Source organism: Dromaius novaehollandiae, chromosome 5 (genome assembly GCF_036370855.1).
Source record: "Dromaius novaehollandiae isolate bDroNov1 chromosome 5, bDroNov1.hap1, whole genome shotgun sequence".
Lineage (NCBI taxonomy): Eukaryota > Metazoa > Chordata > Aves > Casuariiformes > Dromaiidae > Dromaius > Dromaius novaehollandiae.
This window is the reverse complement of record NC_088102.1, coordinates 3,946,637-3,971,105: the sequence shown is the minus strand read 5'-3', so window position 1 is coordinate 3,971,105 and position 24,469 is coordinate 3,946,637. Positions and strand designations below refer to the sequence as shown.

The 24,469-nt window shown below is 52.7% G+C and overlaps 1 protein-coding gene across 9 annotated transcripts in view; it reads left to right on the top strand.

Annotated features, from left to right (window-relative positions):
* NIN (ninein) overlaps positions 1-24,469 on the top strand; it is a 50,700-nt gene that overhangs the window by 2,500 nt on the left and 23,731 nt on the right. For 8 of the 9 annotated variants that reach the window (XR_010389261.1, XM_064511822.1, XM_064511820.1 and 5 more), the window contains exons 3-17: positions 2,028-2,109; positions 4,326-4,495; positions 7,425-7,464; positions 9,387-9,577; positions 10,775-10,921; positions 12,137-12,304; positions 13,416-13,552; positions 14,726-14,866; positions 15,510-15,684; positions 16,531-16,641; positions 17,453-17,542; positions 18,899-19,052; positions 19,373-19,494; positions 20,976-21,502; positions 22,194-24,269. Coding sequence is in view for 8 of the 9 variants with exons in the window: in XM_064511822.1 (XP_064367892.1) it covers positions 2,028-2,109; positions 4,326-4,495; positions 7,425-7,464; positions 9,387-9,577; positions 10,775-10,921; positions 12,137-12,304; positions 13,416-13,552; positions 14,726-14,866; positions 15,510-15,684; positions 16,531-16,641; positions 17,453-17,542; positions 18,899-19,052; positions 19,373-19,494; positions 20,976-21,502; positions 22,194-24,269 (4,331 nt within the window). In the remaining variant the exon portion in view is untranslated. The remainder of the gene's footprint in view (positions 1-2,027; positions 2,110-4,325; positions 4,496-7,424; positions 7,465-9,386; positions 9,578-10,774; positions 10,922-12,136; positions 12,305-13,415; positions 13,553-14,725; positions 14,867-15,509; positions 15,685-16,530; positions 16,642-17,452; positions 17,543-18,898; positions 19,053-19,372; positions 19,495-20,975; positions 21,503-22,193; positions 24,270-24,469) is intronic. The other variant, XM_064511826.1, reaches the window with a different exon arrangement.

The window sequence follows — 24,469 nt, the reverse complement described above, 5'->3', positions numbered from 1 at the left end:
TGAAATCGGGAGGTGGAGAGCGGCGAGCCGAGGCCCCGCGGCGGCGTGGGCAAAGCAGCCGCCTTGGCTCGAGGTCCTCATCGAGCTGCGGCTTTCAGAAAGCAAAATAATTCCTTTACCGAACAAAGCATCCTCTTCCTCGCCTGCCTTGCTGGTGCAGGTGGAGCCAGAGGGACGTTTCCCCCCTCGAAGGGCAGTGGGGTGTTTGCAGGCTGCTCCCGGTTGCTCTGCGCCCCATGGAGCCACTGCTGCCCGCACCTCCGGGGCAGAGCGGGGAAAGGAAAAGCAGCCCCATGGAGGCAGTGGCCATGGTCACGGCTGGTGACCACCACTGAAGCAAGAAGTGACCGTCCTGGTGGCCAGTGCGGGTGGAAGGTGAAGCTGGACGTGGTGAATGCCCCAGTGCACCAAAGAGCGTGGAGGAGGACTCCATCCCGAGCCCTGCGAGCTGCTGGAGGGCACGAGGAAGCCTGAGGGCATCACAGGAGGGTTGAGGTTGGCAGGGACGTCTGGAGAGCACCTAGCCCAACCCCTGGAGCACGTTGCCCAGGATGTCCCCATCGTCTTTGGGGTCAGCTCTCTGCCAGGCGCCGGGGGTGGCTGCATTTAGGAGAGGGCATTGGGAGCAAGGGGTCATTTTGTCTCGAGCATCAGCCCCGCGGGGCCCCGGGCTCTGCTGTTGTGCTGGGGCAGCCTGGTGCACGCGCGGCCCCTTCTCCCCCCACCCCCCCCCGCAGCACTTTGGGGCTTAGCTGGCACGTGCACCTTTAATTCATGCACAGTTCTCCAAATCCTGCCGCTTGGCCGGGGCAGAGCTCGCCCGCCTACCGCCACCGCCCGCACCGGCAGCGCTGCAAATAACTCCCGACGCAGCGCTGGGGCCTCGGCGGCTGGGCGCGGGGTGAGGTTTCGGCGGTGGCGCCAGGCGGGGCCGCGGGAAGGGCACCGGGAGCAGGCGGCAGCTCCCAGGAGAGGCTCCGCTTGCAGCGGCCCCTTTGCGTCGCAGGGCAGCGGCACCTTCGCTTTCCCGTGCCAATAAATTGCTAATGCTTAGGAAAGCTCCTTTAAAAGCAGCACCAGGGTTTCCCGAAGGTGCTGGGGATGCTCTGCACCCCGCGGCTTGGGTGCATTAGCCCTATTTGCCTCCACTTTCCCTGTTCTGGGAAAACTCTTCTCACCAGGGACTAACGCCTTTTACCTAGCAAACACATCAAATGTGCTTTAATGCATTCCTTCTTTTTATGCTGGCCAGATCGAGGGGTTTGCAGCGCTGCAGCCCCAATGCTGCTCTTCGGGGAGTTTCCCCCGCCCGGGGCTTTGGTTTGGCTTTGCAGCGTTCATGGCAGGCTGCAGCACCGCGGGTGCCTGGCCTTGCTGGGCGCCCCGGGTGGGTGCTCGTGCACCACAGCGGTCCCCGAAACTGCCCTCGGCTTTTAGGCTTGGTGGTTTTGTAGTAAGTGCTGGGGTTGCCGCATGAGACCAGCGAGTCCCCGCGGAGGCGGGTTTGTCACCGCTCCCTTCCCAAGCTCGCGCGGGGGGCCGTCTGCCACCCGAATTAGCGTGCAGGCGAAGGCATCCCCGACGAGCCACTTCGAGCGTGTTTCTAACTCTGTCCAATGCTAAAAATTCCCCCGAGACTTATTTAGCCGCGAGGGACCGTGCGGGAGCCGGCCCTGCCTTGCCGCCGTGCCGCATAGCTTCCCCAGCTGTCCCGGGACCCCGGCGCGCCCCCGGCATCGCTCGCGTGCCCGGGAGCCTTGGTGGAAGCAGCACCTCAACGGGCCAAAGCGGTGGCTTTGGGTCCGTCTGCGATAACTACTGTTTTCCCAGGCGGCCAAGCAGGTCCTGGCCGTGTCTGCACGTTGCTTGTGGTGGTTCGTGCCCCTCACTGAGGTCCCTGGTCCTCGCGGCGTCTCCGCTCGGCGTGCCGCGTCTCACCGGAGGAGTAACTCGCCTTGCTGGCTCATCTGCCCGGCGTTCAGTTCCCTGCACTGGTTGATCTCCTCCTTCCTTTGGTCTTTCCGCAGGTCCACTTTGACCAATTCAAGGAAGCACTTATCCTCATCTTGTCCAGGACCCTGTCAAATGAAGAGCCCTTCCAAGAGCCAGGTAACGATAATTTTGGCTCGGAAAAACCGACTTGGGTGGGTCTCGTGCAAGAACATCGAGGAGCAAGTGCCTCCTGGGTGCCACGATGGGTGCTTCTCTTGCTCCTGGGTGAGCAGATGTTTGGACATGGGGTGAAATGCCGCTTCTGGAGCCCATCTCCAGCACCTCCGGCTGCTCTGCGGCTCGGTTCCCCGGCGAGGATGAGGCCGGTGTGTCCTTGCTCTCCGCTCGCGTCCTTGGCTCGGGTCGCGGGCGCTCGGAGGCGGGCGGCTGGCGCCGGGGTGATGCAACGCCGATGCCGCTGCGGCAGCGCCGGGCTGCTCGTCTGCCAAAGCCACCGCGAGTCCTTGGGCCGCGCGGCTCCTTCCTCCTCCCCGGGCTAAAACCCTGGGTGCTGCCGGTGGCCCGGAGCAGGGAGAAGCCCCCGGTGAGATGTGGGACCCCCCCAGCACGGCAGCTGCTGGGGACGGGAATGTCCCCCCTATTGGGGGGGAAAAAAGCCTTAAATGTCCTTTCTGCTTCTTGCGTCTGCAATGAGCAGGGTGACCTCAATCCCGCGGGAAGCTTCTCCGAGGTGTCTGCGCGTCTCCCCGGAGACGGCTGGTCTGGCACCGCGGTGCCGGCGGCTGCTGCGAGCCCAGCCCCGTCTGCTCCTGCCTCTGGCTCAACTTGCCTTTTGCATGGCTTTTTTTTAGACTCTTTCCTAGGCCAGAAATAGCCGGTGGCTCGCGGGTTTGGGGGGGGGGTCCCCTGCCTCGGTGCCCCGTCAGGGCTGAGCCCCAGCGGCCTCAGCTGGAGCCCGGATCTGCCCGTCGCGCCTCCGGCTGCCGCCGCACCTGTATGTAAATCCCGTAATCCTGCCTCTCCCCGTGCCGCGAGAGCCCCGGGGGACCGGCTTAGCCGGGGGGGAGGCTCAGGCCTTCCTCTGCCCGGCGTAAATCTCCGCTCCCCGCTCCCGGGGTGGTGCTGGGCGTCCTCGGCAGGGGCGTGCAGGGAGGGATGGCGGTTTTGGAGTCCTCCATCCTCATCCAGTGCTCTCAGTCCACCCGGCGCTTGCTAACGAAGTGGGTCAGCAAACGGCAGCTTCCCCCCCAAGCAGGCTGCAAAGCCCCCGAGATGCAATCGGTGGATTTTATTTTTTCCCCCTTGTATTTCCCGAGCCCTTCGCGTTGATCGCGTGCCGCAGGCGGGGAGGCTGGGGCCGGCCAGGGCGTTTATTTTTAAGGCATTTTGACAGCTTGCTTAACGCAGGAGTCTTTGCTGCTTTTAATTTAGACCCACCTCGAGGTTTGGAGAGCAAGCTGCTTTGCGCTGCAGGTGTCAAACCAGCAGCGACTGCAGATACCCAGTGCTGGAGCCAGCCCCGGGCTTGGGGAAAAATTAAGAGCTCAAAATGGTGCGATTTAAATGAAAATCTGATTTGGAAACAGGGTTGGTTTTTTTGCACTGGATTTGTAAGGCTGGATTCCCTCTGCCCAAAAGCAGCCGTGTGGGCAATACCCGGTGCCACTAAAAAAAATAAATAACCCGCCCTGCAACCCTCTTGTGCAAAGAAACGGGCACGAGAAAATAACCGGGTGAGCGAGGAGCCGCCAATATTAGCATTTCAGAGGGAGCTGCTCGCCAGAGATTGCTCACCGCCGGGCAGGCTTTAAGAGGAGCGATAAGGCTTGCTTTTGTTCTGGGGCTCCGGCTTAACCAGGCCGCCTCGGTGCGGATTTTCCATCGCACGTTTCGCAGCAGCCCTTGTCCGTGCACGGCGCCGGTCTGCTCCCCGGAGCTGCCGTACGCGGGGAGGGAGCGCGAGGCTGCGGGGATCAAAGCGATCAGGCCGGTGTGTTTTATAATTCATTGCATAGCTAAGTCGCGGAGTATTTTTACCCTCTCTAACAAGCTTGAAGCTCCTTGCAGATCTGAAGGAATATTATCCGGGAAGGATGGGGCAGGGGGCTTGGAGACCGCCGGCTTTCTGCTTGCCGATGCTTGAGCAGCTTCCCTGGCCCTTATTAGTATTGCACTTGGCATTTATTTTGCAGCAGAGCGCTCTGCAAATAAAATTTTTAGGAGCTGCTGCTCTCGCCGCCGCCGCCTCGCCGTGACCCCTAATTGGGTCCCTGGCTAATTTGGCCGGCGGGCGCTGCCGTGCCGCGACCGGCGCCGGGTTCTCCCGTCTGCACGCGTTGCGGCTCAGTGGGATTTGCTCTCCCGCCCCGCAGGTTCCCCCCCGGAGGCGCAGCCCAAGTTCGTCCGAGGCGGCAAGCGCTACGGCCGGCGCTCCCTGCCCGAGGGCCCGCAGCCCGCCCAGCCCCGCGCCGAGGGGACCGGCGTCGAGCCGCCGAGCGGGGCCGCCCGGCCTCCGCACATCGCCGCCAGCGACCCCGAGGAGGTGAGCGGCGCCGGGGGGACCGTCTTCCTCCTCCTTTTCCTCCTCCTCCTCCTCCTCCTCATCCTCCTTCCTCCGGTGCACCCGTGTTGGCTGCAACCTGTGCACCTCCCTTGGAGGACCGCTCTGGAGGTCCTGCCCTGGTGCGGGGTTGGGCGTCAGCCACAAACTTCACTTTCCCACGGTGCCTTCTCACCTCCTGGCCCTCAAGGCTTCAGTGTCCTATACCAGCACCCCTTCCTCCTCCTCCTCCTCCTCCTCCTCTTGCCCGGGGTGCCTCCATCCCCAGGTGGCTCTGTGGAAGTCCTACCACGCGGCTGGTGCGCTTGCTCGGGCAAAGCCCTCGCGACGGTGCGGTTAACGCTGTTGCAACTCGAGTGAAACCTGGACGGATTTGTGAAATCCCCATCTTTATCCCTGCTGCTGTGGTGCCCCTCAAACAAGATCCTCCTGGCGCGCGTGAAAGCGCGCCTGGCTGAAATGCCACGTGTTGTTGGAGGCTCTGCAGCCTTTTAAGACCGGACTGGAAAAGCCGTGAGCAGCCGGGTCTGAATTTGGCGTTGACCCCCGCTGGGCTGGAGCGCCTGGTCCCCCCCAGGCTGGGCGGGCTGGTGTCACCAAGACACGAGCTGGCGGGAGGAGAGGTATCGATGACGGGCAGCTCTATGGATGTGGTGCAAACGGTGCTGTGACCACGAAAGCACCTGGAGGTGGAAGGTGAGAAGTGGCGGTGGCTGGAGGTGTCCAGCCTGAGGCTGGCCCCCGAGCTCGCCTGGCCGTCCCGGCAGAGTCGCGGGCAGCGATAGATCAGCCTTGTTTTGCTCCAGACCCGAAGCTTGTTGGCGCACGGGGCTGTGGCAGGTCAGCGTGCCAAAACTGGAGGCGTATCGGGAACAGGCCTCGATCGGAGGACGAGGCTGGGACCGAGAGGGTTTAATGCCGCTAAAAGCCTTTTACTCCTGTAAACCTTTCGGAGCAAACCCCCCCAGCACGGTGAGGCTGGAGGTCTTTGCCTTGACGTCTCCAAGGCGCAAACGTGAGGATCCCAAGCGCGAGCAGCCAAGATCATCGGCAGATGAGGAGCTGTACGCAATCGCTCGCTATAGCACTACCTCCCCGCAGAGCTGTGCGCGTTGGTGCAACCCTGCTGGGACTTAGCTGAAAATAGCTCGCGGGCTGCGTTGCAGAGGTTTGCCGTCTCTCAGGCATCTTTGTTCTGGCCGGTTAGACGAGCGCACGATCTCTCGGCAGACGTGCAGGGAGGAAAAACCGGGGCCGTCAACGTCAGCGCGAGGGGTCCCCTAGCCGTGTGCAGAACCGAATGGGCCCAGCGTGCGCTCCTGACCGTCATCTTAATTAGCAATATATTCTGGCGGCGAACAAAGGTCCGTCTCGGCGGAGCAGATGGCGGGGTGGGAGAGGTTGCCGAGTTATTCTGGGCAGGGGCCCCGGCGAGCGGCGGCGCGGGCTGCAGATGCTCGCCCGGCGCGCGTTGAAAGCCCCCCGGCCATCTGCCGCCACAATGCGCTCCCCAAATCCCCGCTCCCGCGCAGGACCCGCGTCCAGCTGGAGCCGCAGGTGCCGGGCGGGAGCGTGGGGGCGGCCCGGGCGCGCGCCGGCCGCGCTCGGCGAGCCGGGAGGTGATGCAACGGGAGCGAGCAGCCGAGCTACAAGCAGCCGGCGATGACCTAATCCAGTTGCCGTGGCAACGCTGCAGATTAATGGCTTTTAGCGGTAATCTGAATGGGGTGCATTGAACTTTTATGTGATGATTTAGGGCCCCTTTATGTCCTGGGTGACTTTGAGTTTAAATCCATCAGTCACATGGGCGTCTAAGTCTCCGCTGCGAACGGTGGAGAAGCAACATCTGCCCGTGCTGCTGCTGAAACAGAAGCCGCCGTGGCTGAGCATCGTGTGTTGGGCAAACACCATCGGCCGGCGCGAGGGTGGTCCACGCCGGGGACCGCCACGTAGTATGTGCTAAATCATTTAAGCAGTGTAGGCTCAACAAACCTGCCAGCGGCTCCCGGCTGGTGGCATGTGGCTCGGCTTTTCCAAGCTGTGCAGTGCCGGGGGGGCTGCTGCCCTCTTCTCCTGCCTCCCTCCTCCCTCCAGGCTGCGGCTTTTGCCCTCCTCCTCCTCCTCCTCGGGCTGCCTGAGCTGATGAGATGTTGCCGTGGAGGAGGAGGGTGGTTTAAAACCAGCAGAGATGGTTTCTCCCTGCTGCCTAGCTCAACGGAGAGCCTGGCTTGGTCTCCTGGCCTGTGGCTGGAGAAGGCTTTTTGGGGTGGGCTTAGCCGAGCGCAGGCAGATGGATGCCCCCCTTGTCGAAATGGAAAGTGTAAAGCGGTGAAAGCTTCGTTTCCCGGGTCGTACGTGCCCTGGGAGCAGATGTCCTGATCTCACTCGCAGGCCAGCATCTTCCACCCCTTCCTACCAGGGCCGTGCAGGCTCCATGCAGTTGCTCTGCGCTGGGAAAATAAGGCTGATGCTTCCTATACGGAAAAAATGACCCAAACTCACCTGCGATGGGTGGTGTGCGTATGCAGCTTGGGATCTCCCACACGTCCTCACCTTCCCTGCCACCGCGGCAGGGTGACACGTGGGACGGCTTGCTTGGAGGGTATAGAAACAGCCAACCCCTCCCTTCCCCTCGCCCCACTGACCTCCGGGACCCCGGACCTCCCATGCGGTGCTTGCTAGGAGCCTTTTGTGACGGCTGGGGCACGTCCTCCCTGCAGCACCTCGCGTGCCGCGAGCAGGCGTCATCGGAAAGCCGTGGGCTGACAGCTTGGCCCGTGGAGACCACGCAGATGAAAGCCTCGCGGCACTGCTGGGGTCCTGCAGCTCGTCTGGTGTTGATTGTGGAGTCTCTTTCATACGTGTGATGTCTTGGAATAATAACAACCCGAATCCTTTGTTTTCTCCTCAGCACTGGAAGACGCAGGACAGTGAGGAGTACGAGGCAGAGGGTAAGAGCCGCCACCGGCATTTTTCATCTGCACAGCTGGAAAGCAAATAACCAAAGGGATTTATTAAGACAGTCCGCAAGCATGGAGGAGTGTCTCGCTGGCTGAAGGCTTCGTGGCTGGCGAGTGCCGGGCAGGGCAGGAGCTGGGCCACCCCGTGCCAGGAGCTGCAGGCGCCTTCCCACGTGGTCCGTGCTCAGGGACCCGGTTTGGTGTCCGGGTGCGGGCAGCCAGCTCGTACCCACGTGGCGAGGTGCAGGGACACCTCCTTGGGAGCTGCGGCAGCACGAAGTGCTGCTGGTGACTTTCCTGTCCAGCTCCTTGGGGAACCGGCTGCCTCCCCAGTGCGTTGCTGACCCGTGCAGCTGGTGCAACGCTGCATGAGGATGGTCCAAGCTGTGACATGGATGGTGCAAGGCTTTCACTGCGTGTTGCAGTGTCTCAGTGCTTCACAGCAGCCACAGCCCTGCCTAGCTCCTCTCCTCCTGGCTTCTAGCCTGCTTGGGGCACTTCTCCAGGTGCTTCCCACGGTTTGGGAGACCTCGGCAGAGCCACTTGGCCCCGGAGTGTAGGGAGGACAGACCCCCCTGCTTTGGGGGCTGAGCTGGGAGGTGCAGGGCTGCTGGATGTAGTGGAGCACGGTGGTCACTAGATGTCAGCACGATTTAATCATTAATTTCCTACTTTTCCCGCAAGGGGAGTGTGGCCGGACCCCGGGGTGCTGTGTGGGTGCGGGTGGCTGAGCAGGGACGGCAGCGGGCAGAGCCACCGGGAAGGGTCCTGCTCCGGTTTGGAGACAGCTGAAGGCTGCGTGGGCTGGTTCCCGGGGGGGTGCTCGAGGGGAGCCCCCAGGATCAGCCTGCAGAGGCTCAGCGAAACCACAGGCAGGCAAAGCCGCCCGTGGCAATGCCCCCAGGAACGGGCTGTGCAGCTTTATTGCTTCAATACCTTTTTCCCTATTTCACTTGCTGTCTAACCCCTCCTGCCTCCAAGGGGATCCATTTTTTATCCCAAATGCCACTTTGCCAGTCTCTTGGGTGAGGCAGAGGATAAAAGGGGGTGGCCTTGCAGCTGCAAAGGCTGTGAGTGTTTTGTACCTGATGGGTCTGTAAATGCTTCCAGCTGGATAAGGCTGCACTCAAGGAATTTGCTGGGGATAGAGGAAATGTGTTCAGCTGACAGCTTCCCCCCACCCAGAGTTGTCTGGAAGTACTTAGAGCAAAACACCCAGTGCTGTTTGCACTCAGAGCACAGAGGTGTTGCGGGCAGCCTGGTCTGGGGGCAAAGCTTGTCCTGAGGATGAGAGCTTGGGTGGCTGCCTGAGATCTGCTCCTGTGGATAATCAAAGGCTGATCCGTGGTGACACACAGCTTGCTCTGTCCTGTCCCTTGATCCCATTGAGCGCCGGGCTCTGGCCTCCAGCTGTGTCTCTGGAGCCCTTTGGGGCTGTGGGTCGGCTGCAGCCTTCTCCAAGCTTGGAAGGAGGTGTTTGGCTGGGTGATGGAGCATGCGGGTTAGATGCTGTCCTCCATCTGCTGCCGTTGGTAGCCTGGTAGTGCTGCCCAGGTGACACCTATTGCAGTACCCCAAAATTACAAGCTGTGCTCTGTGCCCAGTGGGGTAAGGCAAACAGAACGGTTGAGATTAGCAGGGACCTCTGGAGATCACCTAGTCCAACCCGCTGCTCAAGCAGGGTCACCTAGAGCAGGTTGCCCAGGAACGTGTCCAGGCAGGGTTTGAACATCTCCAAGGATGGAGATATTCACCATGTGCTCCAGTGCATAGGGCTTCTGAGAGCCGAGACCTGGCCGTAAGCACCAAGCGTAGCTCCTGTGCAGCTTACGAAGCCCCCGGCTCATCCTGTGGTCGCTTTTGTGCTGCTAATTGCCGATGGATCCGTTAAGCCAGGGCGGTCGCTGTTCCAGGCCAGCTGCGCTTCTGGAACCCGGACGACCCGACGGCCTCGCAGAGCGGCACCGTGCCGGCGCCCGACTGGGTGGAGGAGAAGCTGCGGGAGGTCTGCGAGCACCTCGGCGTCGCCAGGGACGGCCACCTGCACAGGAAGAAGCTCGTCTCCATTTGCGAGCAGTACGGCCTCCAAAACGTGGACGGGGAGGTGAGCAACGCCGGGGCTGCCCAAAGCCCCGCTGGCCTCAGTACCTGTTCCCGGATTTTATGCATCCTGGCGAAATTTATGATGCTGTTGCACATAAGCCTAAGGAGCAAGTGCTGATTAGCAGAATTTCCCCTATTTGGAAAGCAGATTTCAGCTCCATTCACGGCTTTCCAAGGAGTTTATTGGTTTTGAACCATCAATTGCGTGATACTGCTCTGATTAAAGGTAGCTACCAGCCTCATCGACGCTGTGATGTGCGAGTGTCCTCCCCTGGGTCAGCTTTTGTTTAAAAATGTATCACAGATTCCCAGCGTGTCTCCTTAATCCCGGGAATGTTCCAGCTAAGAAGTAGGTATTTATGAAAACATTCACGGACAGTTGCTTTTGACTTTGTTCACAAAGGCCTGAGGGCTATTTCTGTGATCCAGAAAGAGTCCATGAGCAAATTGCTTTTTTAATAATAAAATGTTTTCTTGTCAATTTAGGATTTGGTTTTATTAAAAAAGAAAACTGTTTTACATCTTAAAATAACATGTTTTTTGATGATTTTCTTCATAAAGTTTGTTTCGGAGTGGGTATTCCTTTGCAGCATTTGCAGCAAAATGTTTTCAGTATATTACAAGGGGAATATGAAAATGGAAAGAAGTAGAAACTGAAGGCAAAGGAATAGGAAGGGATTAACTTTAATATCTCTAATCCTAATAAGCTTGGTCCTTCCTTTAATTAAAAAAAGGCATGCTGCCCTGAAGTCTGAAGTACGTTTATTGTAGCCTAGTGGTGACTTACCGTTTTGTTCAGTCACTTCACAGGCTGCTGTGGTTTTGGGGCTTTTCTCACATTAACACTGAATTCCTGAGGCCTCCCGGCCTGGAGAGCAGGGTGAAACGGGTTATTTCGTGCTGCCTTGTGAGGCAGAGCTGCTCTAAGATAACTGGGAGCTTACGTGCCCCGCAGGCAGGGTTTGGGTAGTGCACGTGGCTCTGCAGTTTTCTTTATCTCTATATAGAGATGATGCTATGTGATAGCATCATCTATAGATGATTGCTCTCCTGGTGTTGTGATGGCGCAGTATCTGCACTAATTCTTTTGGTCTATTTGCTTTTAATAAAGGTCTAGGGAATCAAGCCCTGCTTGTCATGCTGCGGTGGTTTTTACTTGGCTGTAACAGATGTGATTCTTATGCCCTGCCGCTTCCAGGTGCTGGAAGAGGTGTTCCATAACCTGGAGCAGGACGGCACCATGAGCGTGGAAGACTTCTTCTACGGCTTATTTAAGAATGGGAAGTCGCTTACACCCTCTGCATCTACTCCATACAGACAGCTGAAGAGACACCTCTCCATGCAGGTGAGGACCGAACGCCCTGGAGAAGCGCTGAGCAGAGCAGACTCACAGGTCTTGTAAGGGGGAGAGATCAGATAACTGAGACGTGTTTGACTGAATAAGCTTTTAGCAATGGGTGACAACTGAAGTAGATTTTTTTCATCCCTATCTCAACTCTGTCATGTCATGCTAGTATTAAAGAAATCACTTCTACAGCTCCTTGATGAATGGGAGCTCGTCTGCTGGCTGATGGACACTGATGGGGGCCAGATGTTTCGGAGCGCAGTCAGCCTCCCACCCAAACCCTGCTGGCACTCAGCGTGTCCCATCTGCTTTAGATTTGTGTGCTTTACTGGTTAAAAGTAGCCTCCCTGCCAATGTTCCCTTCTTTTCCTCCAAGGGAAGGTGTCTCCCCAGGCGGTGGGGGACCGTTGCAGCTGGCTTTGTGCTGCAGCGGATGGGAAGGGTGCTCTCACGCACGCTGCGAACGTGGGCTCAGCGCTGCGGGGGAGGCACTGGACTTCCCCTTGCAAAAGTTCCCCTTCCGAAAGGCCAAAAGCTTTTTGTAGAGCAGGAAAGTCCCTGGCTGCGCGGCGGCGCTGGGAGGACCCTGCGCTCGCTCAGCCGGCGGCTCTCAGCTGAGCTGGGCCCTGGGAGATGATCCCGGGGAAGGGAAGGGGGGCGGCTGCATCTCCCAGTACGCGGGAGATGTGCAGGGAGCTCCTTTGGAAAGCCGGGTGCTGTGGAAAATTAGTGCAAAGCATTGCATGCAGCGGGGAGAGTGGTGGCCCGAGGCACCAAGGCTGTGGCGTGCACGTCCCACGTCATCTCTAATGTTTTACTCCAGACTTTGAGGCCCTCTGCCTGGAGCCGAGGGCTGTAACACAAGCGAACGTGCACGCCCAGCATCCCGCCTCGGGGAGGCAATGCTCCAAAACCCACATGGCTTGCGCTGGCAGTTAAGCAGGGGAAAACACTTTACTAGCATTGAGGGCAGCTCTGAAACTGCCGCTCCTTGGATTTATCTTAAATGCTAAGCGCCTGGTTACCCTGTGGTGTCACAAGGTCGGTAGCGGTCCTCCTGGCAGCTATTTGCATGGCTGTGAGCAAAAGCAGACACTAATCCTTAATCTCTGGAGCCCTGTTAGGGAAATGCATTTTTAAGCTTTCCTGGTCCCGGGGTAGTCGGTTGTCCAGTTCTGCCTGCGCCCGGCCGCATCCTCTCCCGTCTCCTCGCAGTCCTTCGACGAGAGCGGGAGGCGCACGACCACGCCGTCGGCAATGACGAGCACCATCGGCTTCCGCGTCTTCTCCAGCCTGGACGACGGCATGGGCTACGCCTGCGTGGAGGGGATCCTGGACACCTGGCACGAGGAGGGCATCGAGAACAGCCACGAGATCCTCAAGGTAGCGGAGCAGCTCCTGCCTGCCCCGTTTTGTTTGCTTTTACTGTGGCGTTCTGGGTTGTGTCTGGAATTGTGTCTGGGTTTTTTTCCCCCCTTCTAAAATTCCCTGTGGGAGTGTAGCTGTTCATGGGAATTTCCAGTTGTTTCCACTATGGAAACGATGCTGCATCCCAGAGAGCTAGAAGTTGATCAAGTCTAATGTGACTTGCAGCGTAGCTTCCAGGGGCCACCTATATTTGTGGAAAGCAATTTAATTCCTTCACCCTGCTCAATAGCTGCACCTGCAAACCTTCTAGCACGGGGCCGACCTGGATTATTGCCTGTGCTGAAGTGGGACAGGACTCGGAAAACCACAGTAATTACTGTGTTGTTACACAGAGTAAAGGGGCGATGATGCAAGTCGGGTGTGCTGATGTCTGAAGTGAACCCCTTCTCCGTCGGCCTCGCTAGAAGCTTCGGACAGGCTAAAAGACCATTTAACGTGTCTATTCTTAGATCTTCTCTGGGATCCCAGCAATGACAATGACACATTTTTCTTAGCACTTAATGTCCGTGTGGATTTTGGACATTAAGGTTGCCGTAAACGCTTGATCCAAAATTCTACCACTGCTCTAGGGCAGTAAAACGCACTTGTAGTTCAGGCTCACGCGGTCAGGTGTGATAGCTCAGACTTATTTTAACCAGCCCCGTGTGGTGTGCCTTCAACTTATCCCTTGTTGCTGCTGTGGTTGCAGGCTTGCCTGCTTTGCGCTTTAGGCAGCGTGCGTTTGAGCTTTGGTTGTACCACCAGCTTGACCGCGGTCTGGCTTGTGCTCGTGCTGAGTTAGGCTTTGAAGGAAATCACCATTGCCGTTGCTAAAAATAAGCTTTTTTTTTTCTAAAGGTGGTGAGATCTTTGCTGTGAAATATCTCCTGTAAGACTTTTGTATTACAAGACTTGCTTTTGTTTAACGTAATGGCTTTCAATCGCCTCCTTGCAGCATCCGAGTATTTTAAAAGGCTTGCTGCTCATCAGCAAGCAAAGCTCGTATTCGGTCGTTCCGGGTATAAATGCCGCCGGGCTCTGCAGAGGGGTAGCGGTTGCTCCGTCCCAATGACTCGTTGTCTTACAGGCTCTGGATTTCAGCTTGGACGGGAAGGTGAACTTGACGGAGCTGACGCTGGCTCTGGAAAATGAGCTTCTGATAACCAAGAATGGGATCTACCAAGCAGCGCTGGCGAGCTTCAAAACGGAGATAAGACATCTGCTGTAAGTCGTCAGGATTCCCGTCTCCGCCGCTTCCTCGCTGCCCTCTTAGACGTTTTGTCAAGCAGGAGCTTAAGTAGCGACTGATTAATTGCGATTCGTAATGCGTCTCACAGGGGCAGCAGACGCGCGCTGCAGTTTCACGGGAAGTCTGGCTTGTGATTTTTCTTGGTCAGAAGCTGTGAACTCTCCATTATTTCATTTTGCACAGTTAAAACACCAGAATAAAGCCAAGTATCGCAGGAAAACATGCATGCAAAAACAAATCAAAGCAGCAGGCTGTTTCCAGTCCTGCTCTGCAGCCTGGAAATGGTCATTAATGGCCGAGGAATATAAATCTGTTATGATTGAGGCTGGTGCAGTTTGACAGGCGGTACCTTGAATGCTAAATGGCTTCTTGCTCTAGTATTGCAGAGGTTTTGCCATGCGATAGAGGGGTGTGTGAGCTTAAAAAAATGCCACGCATCTCCTTTTTTCATTTGTGCTCTTTTGTAAGAGGTCCCAGGAGAGATTTTTAAATAAGACTTACTGGAAAGGCTTTTGAGTAAACCCTTAGGGTGTACAAGGTTCCTGTTTGCTTTGGAGGCTGCTTCTTGTAGGGCTTTTCCACTGAGTAGCTGCACGTGTCCTGTTACCTGCTCGTCGTCGTGCTTGCAAGCTGCCTGTGTGACCTGCACGGCTACGAGATGAGGCTTCCCACTCTTTGTTTTATGTCCAAATACCTTTTTACGTTCAGTCTGTGGAGCGAGTTTGCTACCAGGTTTCCATTAAGAAAGCTGCCCCACGGAGCAAATCTTAAGAGCTTGTGATTAAAAACAGATTGGATGTAATGTAAGAATGAAGTGGCAAAGGTAATAAAATGATGAGGGACAAGTAAACGGGGCAGAAAGTGGCCTGGCAAAGTGGCTCAGCCCTGCAATAGCAGGGGGTCGGCACCAGCTGAGTTCACACGCTGAGTGCTCAAGCAGCAAGGCGTACGGGGATAGCAAGGCAGGTCAAAAAAGGAGCTACATGTGCAAGTTCACAGCTAATGACCAGATATAACTGATGGTAGAGCAGCCCCTAGAGATCCTTCCAAGCTGCTCTGCTCCATGATGAGCCTCTTGTGTGCAACTTCTTTGGGTCTGGGGGAGCTGGGAGAGAAGAGCTAACGCGGGATGGCTGTGCTTGCCGCAGGGAGCGAGTCGACCAGGTGGCCAGGGAGAAGGAGAAGCTGCGGTCCGACCTGGAAAAAGCGGAAAAGCTGAAATCTCTGATGGCCTCCGAAGTTGACGACCACCATGCTGCAATAGAGCGCCGGAACGAGTACAACCTCAGGTACGGCGCATGGCCCGGTCCTCGGCGCGGGGCTGCGGGAGCGGCCAGCCGCCGGGCGCGAGTCCCTTCTGCTTCTCCTAGCTGGTGTTGCAGGTACTCGGTGAAGGCTGGAAGAGGTGCGAGTATTTGCAATTTAACCGAAAGCTTGTTTGAACCTGTCCTTGGTTTGAACTGTGTGTTTGGCCAATTTATGCGATTCTGTGCTTTCCCCACCTGCCTGATCCTTCTGCAGGTCCCAGGGAGACCTGGGACCAGTTTCCATCTCTCTTTCAGCATCTCAGCCCTTGCTCTGGTCACCTTGGTGTCCTCGCGTTCAGTTTGCCCTCCTAGTTGGGAGGTGCGTGCTGATGTGAAATTGAAAATATTAGTTACATTGCTGGCAGAAAAATCAGATTTAGTCCCAAAACGGCATCTCTGGCCAGACCATGCATTGTATATCTAAAATTCCCCGAGTAGCACGTAGCTGATCTGCACCACTAATCCAGCCCTGCTGCCTTTGTCCCAAGCCGTCTTTTCAGCCTGCTGCCAGGGCTGATATGAGCAGACAGCCTCACAGGCGAGGACTGCCACGGCGCTTAATTCACAGTGGTATTTGCTGCCTAGCTCTTTTCATGGGCTTTTCTTGCCTTTGATGCCCTCACAGGAAGCTGGATGAGGAATACAAAGAACGAATCGCGGCTTTGAAGAACGAGCTCCGGAGAGAGCGAGAGCAAATCCTGCAGCAGGCTAATAGGCAGCGCCTGGACCTGGAGCAGGAGATCGAGAAGCTGAAAACGGAGGAGAACTACATCCGCGACCGCCTCACCCTCTCCCTAAAGGTACCAGGGACTAAATGCAAACGGGATTTTCCCACAAGAGGCTGGGCTGCCGAATAGTGAGGAAGAACACTTGCAATTTAGTGCTTGAGACAATCTATTGCTGCATCTTGTGCTAGTTGAAATTAATTTTACCTGCAAGATAGAGGCACATCTGTAGCAGTGTTTTGGGGTCCACCTCAACAGGTTATTCCTTGGATTTCTGCTGCAGTTGTGCAGAATATGCGTGGATACAGCTCTCAGAGGGTGGTTTGCCTTGACGGCAGTCCGGCTGTCCAGCTAGCAGATAATACATCTTAACAAAGCTTAAAAAACTGCCTCGAAAATCTGTGAAACAAGTTTGCAGTTATTCCCTTTCAAAAATGATCTGCTGCCTCATGACTTCTTTGAACGTGACAGCTGCCTTGCCTTGACTTAATCTTTTAAACGGAGCAAAAGTTAAGGCGTTGTCTTACAAACAGTCTCAAAAATCCCGGCAGTCAGAGGGAGGTAATATACCTTTCAAAGGTGTTCGGGAGAGCAGCTTTTAAAGGCATTGGCCATCCCATTAATGGTAATAAAACTGTAAAATGTTCCTTCTAAAGCAGTGATTTGGAAGCTGAGGAGAGTCGCAGGATACAACTAGGACACGTTTTGTGGGCTGTTTGCGAGCCTGAGCTTCATACATCTTGGTTTAATGTGGCAAGAGGAATGGTGTATGCATGGATAATGCACAAATTCACAGTTCCTATCGCTAGCAGAAATTTTTAATGTTCTGCCTTGATCAGAAGGCTGTTGTTATGAGTTAGCACTTCGAAAAGGAAAACATTAGTAAATGATGAGGCTGCTGGTGGGTCTCGTTTTGTTTAGGAAAATGGCCGTTTGGAAAGCGAGCTGCTGGAAACTGGAGAAAAACTGGCCGAGTATGAAAGTCTGGCAAGCAAACTGCAGAGGAACTTGGAAAACGTCCTGGCTGAGAAGGTAAATCCCTCCTCTTTCCATTACGTGCTCAGAATTAAATCTCTTTTTGAATTACTACACGTGAGATGCCAAATTAGTTAATAGCAGGCTCTTGGGGTCAATGAGCTATCTGCCTGACCAAGCCAGGGTGCTGCGTTGCACTGTACCTCGCTCCTATAGACAGTTTGACTTGAGTTAAGGACATTACTGATACTTCAGCTTAGGTGTAGTGTTAAATTAATTGACAGTGAAGAGCCCCACAGTGAAACAGTCCCTCCACAGATCTGCAGGGATGTTTCTTGTCCTGGATGGACTTGGGTAGACCCAGGATGCAGGTCCTTTCTGGGGAAGCTGTTAAACGCAGACACCTTTACTCGGTTAAACTTTGGCTGCAAATGGAAGTGAAAAAACGAGCACGGTGGGGTTACAATAAACTGCTCAGAATATCAGTGTCTGAAAAGGCATTTCTGTGTATGCGTGTCTACAGACAAACGCGCATATACGAGGGTTCTTGCCCAATATCTGTTTTCCAGACTTCTTTAGGGTTGGAATTGCTTATCTCAACAAACTACAGTTACTTTCTACATATATTAAATTAGAAAGATACCAACTGCTAACTTTGATTGCAGATGATATGAGAACTATGGTGAAAACAGCTAGTATTTGCTAGGGAAGTTGTTGTTTGTCCCCTACCATAAGGGAAGCGGAGCTTCTATATTAAAAAAGAGGGAGGAAAGAGGGAGAAGGCTGCAAGACTGCTGAGGAATTGCATCTCGGCTGCGAGCAGGGGTGTCTGGAGGAAGGGTAACGGGGTTGTCTTCCTGCGTTGCAGTTTGGCGATCTGGATCCCAGCAGCGCGGAGTTCTTCTTGCAGGAGGAGCGCCTGGCGCAGATGAGGAGCGAGCACGAGCTGCAGTGCCGGGTGAGCGGGGCCCTGCGATGGAGGCTCGGCGCTGGGGCCCCATGTTCACTGAACACGTCCTTGCTGGAAACGGCAGCCGAGAGCAGCGGCGTGCTGTGTTGTTTCCTGCCCGATGACTCTTACGTTAACCCAGGCTTGGGTGGGGAAAAGCCCCCTCTGCAGAGGCAGATGCTCGAGCTAAGGGATGAGGTGCCTCGAGGGTGGACTGGGACAGGGTTTATGGAGCTTCAGCAGATGTAAACTCGGCTTACTCAACACATAGTTATGCACTAGCTGTTTTCTGACTTGGGAAATAGCCTTGCCCTAGTTTAAAGTCAAAGATGCAAGAATTAACAACAGAAATATGATGTGTAGGGGTTCCGTTGGTGGTTTCTAGAACAGTAGTATTTTAGGCAAATAAAACTGTAAAAACTTAAAGCTTGTCTTTTCATCCCAAATCTTGTTCAGCCCAGTACTGTAAGGTAGGCCTAAAAGTATCTATCTACATATCTATCTTCTGATGGCTGTTATGGTTATGTAGCATATGCATTCAGCTCATCTATTCTGCATTATCCTTTTTGGTCATAAAGGACTGTCTTGACCAAAGGTGTGCATAATTTGAAACAGCACAGTAGCTCTGCTAAGAAGCTGCGGTTTGAAACCAAAGATTTTTCTAAAACTAGTTGCTGAATTAAGTTAATACTTCTGGAGAAGAATTTGCTTGAATATACAGCTGATTTTTGTTGAGTACTGGCAGATCGAAATCAGTCTTAAAGGCTCATTTTTGTGAACCTTTCCAATCTGCCAAATTGTGTGTTTATGCATTCATGGATTCATTTTCCTCGGTAAACACTGTTCATTGAACTCGGCACATCACATTTGGCACAAGCACTTGGGATATTCTGCTTGGCAAGTGGACAGAGGTACCAGATGGCACACGCAGTGAGGAGGATCTCTCTTTCCCAAGTCAATCTTTTGCTTTTGATTGGATTTTTTTGAAGTAGAAAGGGGTTTGAGATGTTTTTCAAATATGTTCAAAATGCTTTTAAGTTCCTGCCTATATAAAAGATAATGGGAGAAGGAATATAGTGAAAGGCACTAGCACGTGGTGTGCTTCAAATGCAAAATATGTGCATGCTATCAATCTGAAAATGTTCTGCTGTTTCAGTGAATAAACACATCTGTGGCACTTGCACAGGTGGGACCCTGGAGAAAGGCGGTGGTGCTTTGCTGCAAGGAGAGTGACTGTTAAAATATTATTGGCAAGGCTTTATGTACAGCAATTCCCTCCTGAACGCCTTGTTGTTAGTGTGCGTGCTGCCTTACAGGTGTGCGTTTGCCTTGGCTTGCTTCATTTAGGCTTTTTCCCTCCCTCAGGAGCTGCAAGATCAAATAGACGAGCTGCAGTCTGAGCTGGAGGAGTACCGTGCTCAAGGCAAAGTGCTCAGGCCTTCTCTGAAAAACTCACTGTCGGAAGAGTTTGACATGGATATTAAAAGTCACGGTAATAGTGGCATTGAGCCTGACCAAGGTAAAGCATAGTTCCTATATGGCAAACTTCTACCTATAGATATTTATGGTAACTTTCTAGATATAATTATGTAAACTTTCCTGAACCTTCACAGTGAGACTCCTTGAACAACACCTCCCTTTTGCTGTTTAGTACTAGGTGGAGTATGGCTGTTGTAGTATAATTAAAGCTAAAATGAATGTTTATAGTTATGTGCGACTGGAATTTGAGTGAGCTGTAGGAGCAGCCTAAACAAAGATAAAGTGATTAAATAATTCAGCTGAAAATGTAGCTCTTCAGCTTTCAAGAATATATATATATATATATAATTATTTTTGAAGGACTTGGATCAGAAGACTGTAATCCATTAAATATGAGCATAGAAGCAGAAATGGTTATTGAACAAATGAAGGAGCAACATCACAGGGACATGCATCACCTCAGACAGGAGCTTGAGGACACAGTAAGCTATTTTGACTTAATGCAAAACTTGGAAAAAGGACTTTGTTTTGTGCTTCTGTTCAAATTAAGACCCTTCCGTGAATCTGGGCCAGCCCCTACCTTCCCTGCTCCTCCTGCGTGTTGCTCCGTGCTTGAGCAGGGCTGGATGAATGCTGCTTTATATCCACATCCGCCCACCAGCTCGTGAAAGAGCAGGGAGCCTCTCCGATGCGGTATCGCGTTTGCTGTCCTGCAAGCCCGGTGCATCTGAATTAGTCACTCCATTCACGTCGGTGTGGGATGACGGGGGGTTAGAAAAGCTGCCGGCGGGAGCCTGCGCTGGTGGATGCTGTGCTCGTGCGGTCTGGTGGTGGTGGAAGGGGATCGGTGCTGTGCGAGGGTGTGAATTCTGCTGTCACCTCACCTGTCCTGATGAGAACGTGCAGTCAGCTCCCCGTCTTCTGGCTGTGGATCTCTTGGCTTGCCAGTTAATCTTGCCGCATGTGCCCAAATACCTGGCTCTAGGTGGAACAAAATGGGCTTAGGAGGTTGGGGGTCGCTCGGTGCACGTGTGCTGCGCTGGGTCCAAACCGGGGCTGTGCAGCAACGCCAGCAAGGTCTGCTGTCCCTGTCCTGGGGTGGGTGTCCTGCACGTCCCGCTGCCCCCAGCCCCGGGAGGGCTCCTTGGCTTAGCACAGCTTCGCGCAGAGCACAACACCCGCCTCCGACCCACGCTAGGGTCCCTGGGAAGATTACGGTGTTTCTAAGCAAATAAAACCCACCCTTCTCAGCGGGTCACGTGCACTGATAGAGGTGCCCTGGCTTGTTCTGTGCCTGTTGCTTGAGGACCAGAAGAGGAGGGTGCTTGCAGGCTGTCCTGGCAGCTCTTACACCAGCACCCACCTCCACATGCGAGCTGGGTATAAGTGTATTCGTTTAAGTATGGCTTAACGCAAGTGCCCCGACGCTGTGCTCTGACCAGCAGCGTGAAACGAGGGATGGGAGCGGCAAAGGGGGACCGACAAAATATTACCCTGAAATCATGACTTCTCTTTAACAGCTTGCAGAGAAACATGAGACACAATTTTTTTTAAAGGGAAAGCCCTCAACTGCCTCTTAACTTGGGGATGCTTTTGAAGAAGCACTTGGTGGAATAAAAAGGAGTCCATCCGCAAGTTGCGGAGTGAATTAGGACTTGAAAATTGTTAATGGCTTCTCTCTGCTTTCACAAATTTGCTTAGTGGAAAAGCATGGATTTCACTGGCTTGTACACAAAAATCATCTTTACTCCAGTAAGAAATTAAGCTGAGCACTTTAGCATTCTTTGCAGGTTGGGAAACCAATTGTAAGATGCTAATGTGTAAATCAAAATATTCTATGGAGTATCTAGAAATATATAATATAGAGAAAACATTTCTATAGAACAGAATTTGTAACATTTTCTATAGAAAATCTTTCTATATTTTTGTAGAAAACAAATCAATCTTATTTCCCTTCTTGTAGGTGAGTCATTATGAAAAGCAGCTAGATGAGACAAAAATTCACTGTGAAAAGGAGCAAGAAGATATGAGGAAGAGGTATGCCGAAGAGATGCATGTCATGGAAAAGCAAATAATTGGCCTTAAAAACCAAATTGCAGAACTGCAGGGAGAAACAGCACTGCTCCGAGATCAACAAGAGAGGCTTGGCTGTAAACATAACGATGAGAAAAACAAATTGCAAATAAGCTTCAATGAGGAAAAAGCAAATCTGCAGGAATTACTCAGGCAGGAACACGAAGAAGATGTTCGAGTTAAACTGGAGGAGGTAAACGAGAAGTTTAGCCGAGAACGGGAAGAACTGATTCAAAATGGTGTCTGGGTGGAAGAAAAGATGAGAGTTTTAGTGCAGACTCTGCAGGAGGAGAAGGGAGAGCTGGAACGTGGCTTTCAGGAGCGGTTGGAAAGGGTGACGGAAATGCACGCCCTGGAGAAGGAGGAGCTGCAGCAAGAGCTGCTGAGGAAGCACAAGCAGGAGCTGGAGGAGGAAAGGTGAGTGCTGCCGCTGGCAGTGATGTGTGCTGACCTTGACTGCTTGCCGTGTTGACCAAGGTAAAGCTAGTGCAGAAACTACTCCAGATGCTTAATTCAAGTGCGTTAGCTGCACAGTGCCGTTACCTGTTTTATTCCAGAACACTGGGCTGGTATCCAGAGGCTCTTTCTTTTGACTTTTCTCAAGCAAATATTTACACTTTTAGCTCATCCAGAAGTTACAATACTATTAAAGCATAAACAGCCATGATTAATTTGAGCTCTGTTCAGTATCCTGGTGCTCCACAGTCCTTTGTACTTAAGAACTCGGAAAATCCAAATGCTTTTTTCCAAAGAAGTAGATGAATGGAAGGTGAATGCATTTGGCTAGAATATAGTGTCGGAGTAATTGGGACCCTTCTGGAGGGAGAACTTCTGCCTCCATAAATCCGATTGCAAGTGCAGAAGGGCATGTATTGTATAAGGAACTATTTCTAAGGACACTTCATGAGTTACACTCCTTCCAAGGCAATTAGTTTCAACAGCTTGTCTCAGATGTAGCTTTGGCTCTAGGAAGATCTGTTTGGGTTTATCCAAAACTCGGTGAAAATGTAATTTTTGAGGTTGTTTTATTTAGTAGCTTAAACAGCCATTTGAATCTTTTTGTGAGTGAGCCCAGAGTTTAGTAATGTATTATGTTAACCATGTTTAGGAAAAAAATGGAAAGTGACTATAACAGAAGAGCATCTCATGCAGAAACTGAGTTTTCTGTCAACACACAAACACTTGTGAATAAATATGAAGAAATGATGCAAAATCTGGAAGGACGCTACCAACGAGAGTTGCGTGAACTTGCCGAACAGCAGAGAGAGGAAAGATCTCAGTGGGAGTTTGAAAAGGATGAAATTGTCCAGGAGATTGCTGAAGCCCAAGAGCAACTGAAGGAAAGGCTGGCGAATGAAAAGGCTGTTTCTCTTGCTCTAACCCAGGAGAAGGAGCTCCTGGAGAAAAGCTTCAAGGAGGAAGTGAACAAGTTGGTGTGTGAGAAAGAACAGCTTCAAAAAGAGCTACAAGATCTGAGAAACGCTATCGAAAAGCAAGAGAACAAGTTGAATGACAAAATAATACAACTCCAAAATGACCATGAAAAAGAGCTAAAGAACAAAGAAGAGCATATATCCATGATGGAGGAAAATGGGAAGTTGGTTAGCCAAAAGCTGGAGAGACTTGACAGTGAACATAAGCAAGAGAAAGAAGAACTCAATTCCAAACTTCTTGCTTTAGAGAGCTTAAACAAAGACATCTGCGTAAGGGCAGAAAGAGAGAAGGCAGAGATGAATTTGGAGATCTTAAATCTTCAAGAAAAAATACAGAAATTGCAGTGGGAGACCCTTAATTTTTCCACACTACAAAATCATTACAGGGTATTGGAAAATGAATATGCAAAAGCAAAAAGAAAAATTGCCTCATTCTGTGGTACAGAGCATCCGGGAGATGATGCAGATGTTCTTAGGAGTCTGCAGAAGGTGCACGAGCAGGCAGTGAAGGAAAATGTCAGGATGGCTTCCGAGATCGTCAGGCTGCAGCAGAGGCTGCAAGCCATCGAGCGTGAGCCGGCGAGACGTGCCGGTTCTGACCATGCAACCTCCGATTTGGAGCAATCCCAGCTGCAAGACGCACTAGATCCCATTGTAGAAGAGTTGCCCAGTGACTGTGAAGACACAGAAAAGGGAACAGATTCAGATGTCTCTCCGTTGCTGGAGGCTGATATTACAGACCTTACAGAAACGACTGAGGTTCATTCCAGTTTGGAGAAGCCATGTGATAAAACCGGAGCGGAGAGCCTTGCTCTCAAGGTGCAGGTGTGTCAGAGGCCGGGAAATATCATGGCCCTGGAAACCGGTTGTAGCCACGATTCTGACAAGAAGCAAGAGCTAGTTTCTGTAGTGCCCCTGCTGCACAAAAACCAGAGGGATCTTGAAAAAACTCTTGAGAGAGTTCCCAGACTAAAGATATTGCACGATGATATTAGACAGAACATTCATCTGATAAATAACAGAATAGCTACAAAAAACAAAGGCTTTTTTTCAGATGCTTCTAAGCTGCAGATTGAGCTTGAGGAGGCTGAAGAACTAACTGGTGCTTCTCTCCAGCTTGAGCGTGTTTCTGGATCAACAAAAGGGAAGGGTGACCTGAAAAACACAATACCTCAGCTTTGGAAGAGGATTGAAGAGTTAGAAGAAAGATCAATGGCACAAGCTAAGCTTCTGTCTTTACAAGAAGAAATTCAGGTGGAAAATGAGGGGCTGAAATCTAAAATGATAGAGTTGGTTGAAAAAAATAAAGCACTAGAAGATAACTTACTGAAGCTGAGAAGCCTTCATCGCAAACTAGAAGAAAGTAACCTGGAAACTATTAAACTCGGAGAGGAAAAAACACAGCTTCTCAGGAAAGTTAGAGAATTGGAAGACATCCCAGAACAATATACACAAGGAAAAATAGATGCACCCAGTGGAAAGTTAAGACTGCAATGCCAGCTTGGAAAAGTGGGAGAACAGGCTGCGAGGCTTAAAGCTCTGCAAGACAGGCATGCCCAATGCGATAGCGTGATAAAGGAAGACTTAGCGGAGAAGACAGAGCAGCAAGAGCTGAGCAGAAAGCTGGAAGTTGCTACTTTGATTAACCAAAATGATGTGCATCCTCATGAAGAGAAAGAGGAATGGAGCGCAATGACACACGGTTTGCAAAGTACATGCAGCGAGCTGCAGCAAAAAGTTGATCTTTTGAGGTAATGTACACTTAAACTTTGTGGGAAAGGTACAGGCCCCACAATAATCCAACTTGCTGCTTGCTCTGCATAGAGACTAACCTAGCAATCCACTGATTACTTTAACTCCTACTGACTTCCTTGCCATTGCTGCATTAACAAGTAGTTTTATTTTGATTACAAAACAATGCCTTGGGTTCTAACTGCTAGCAAGCAAGCTA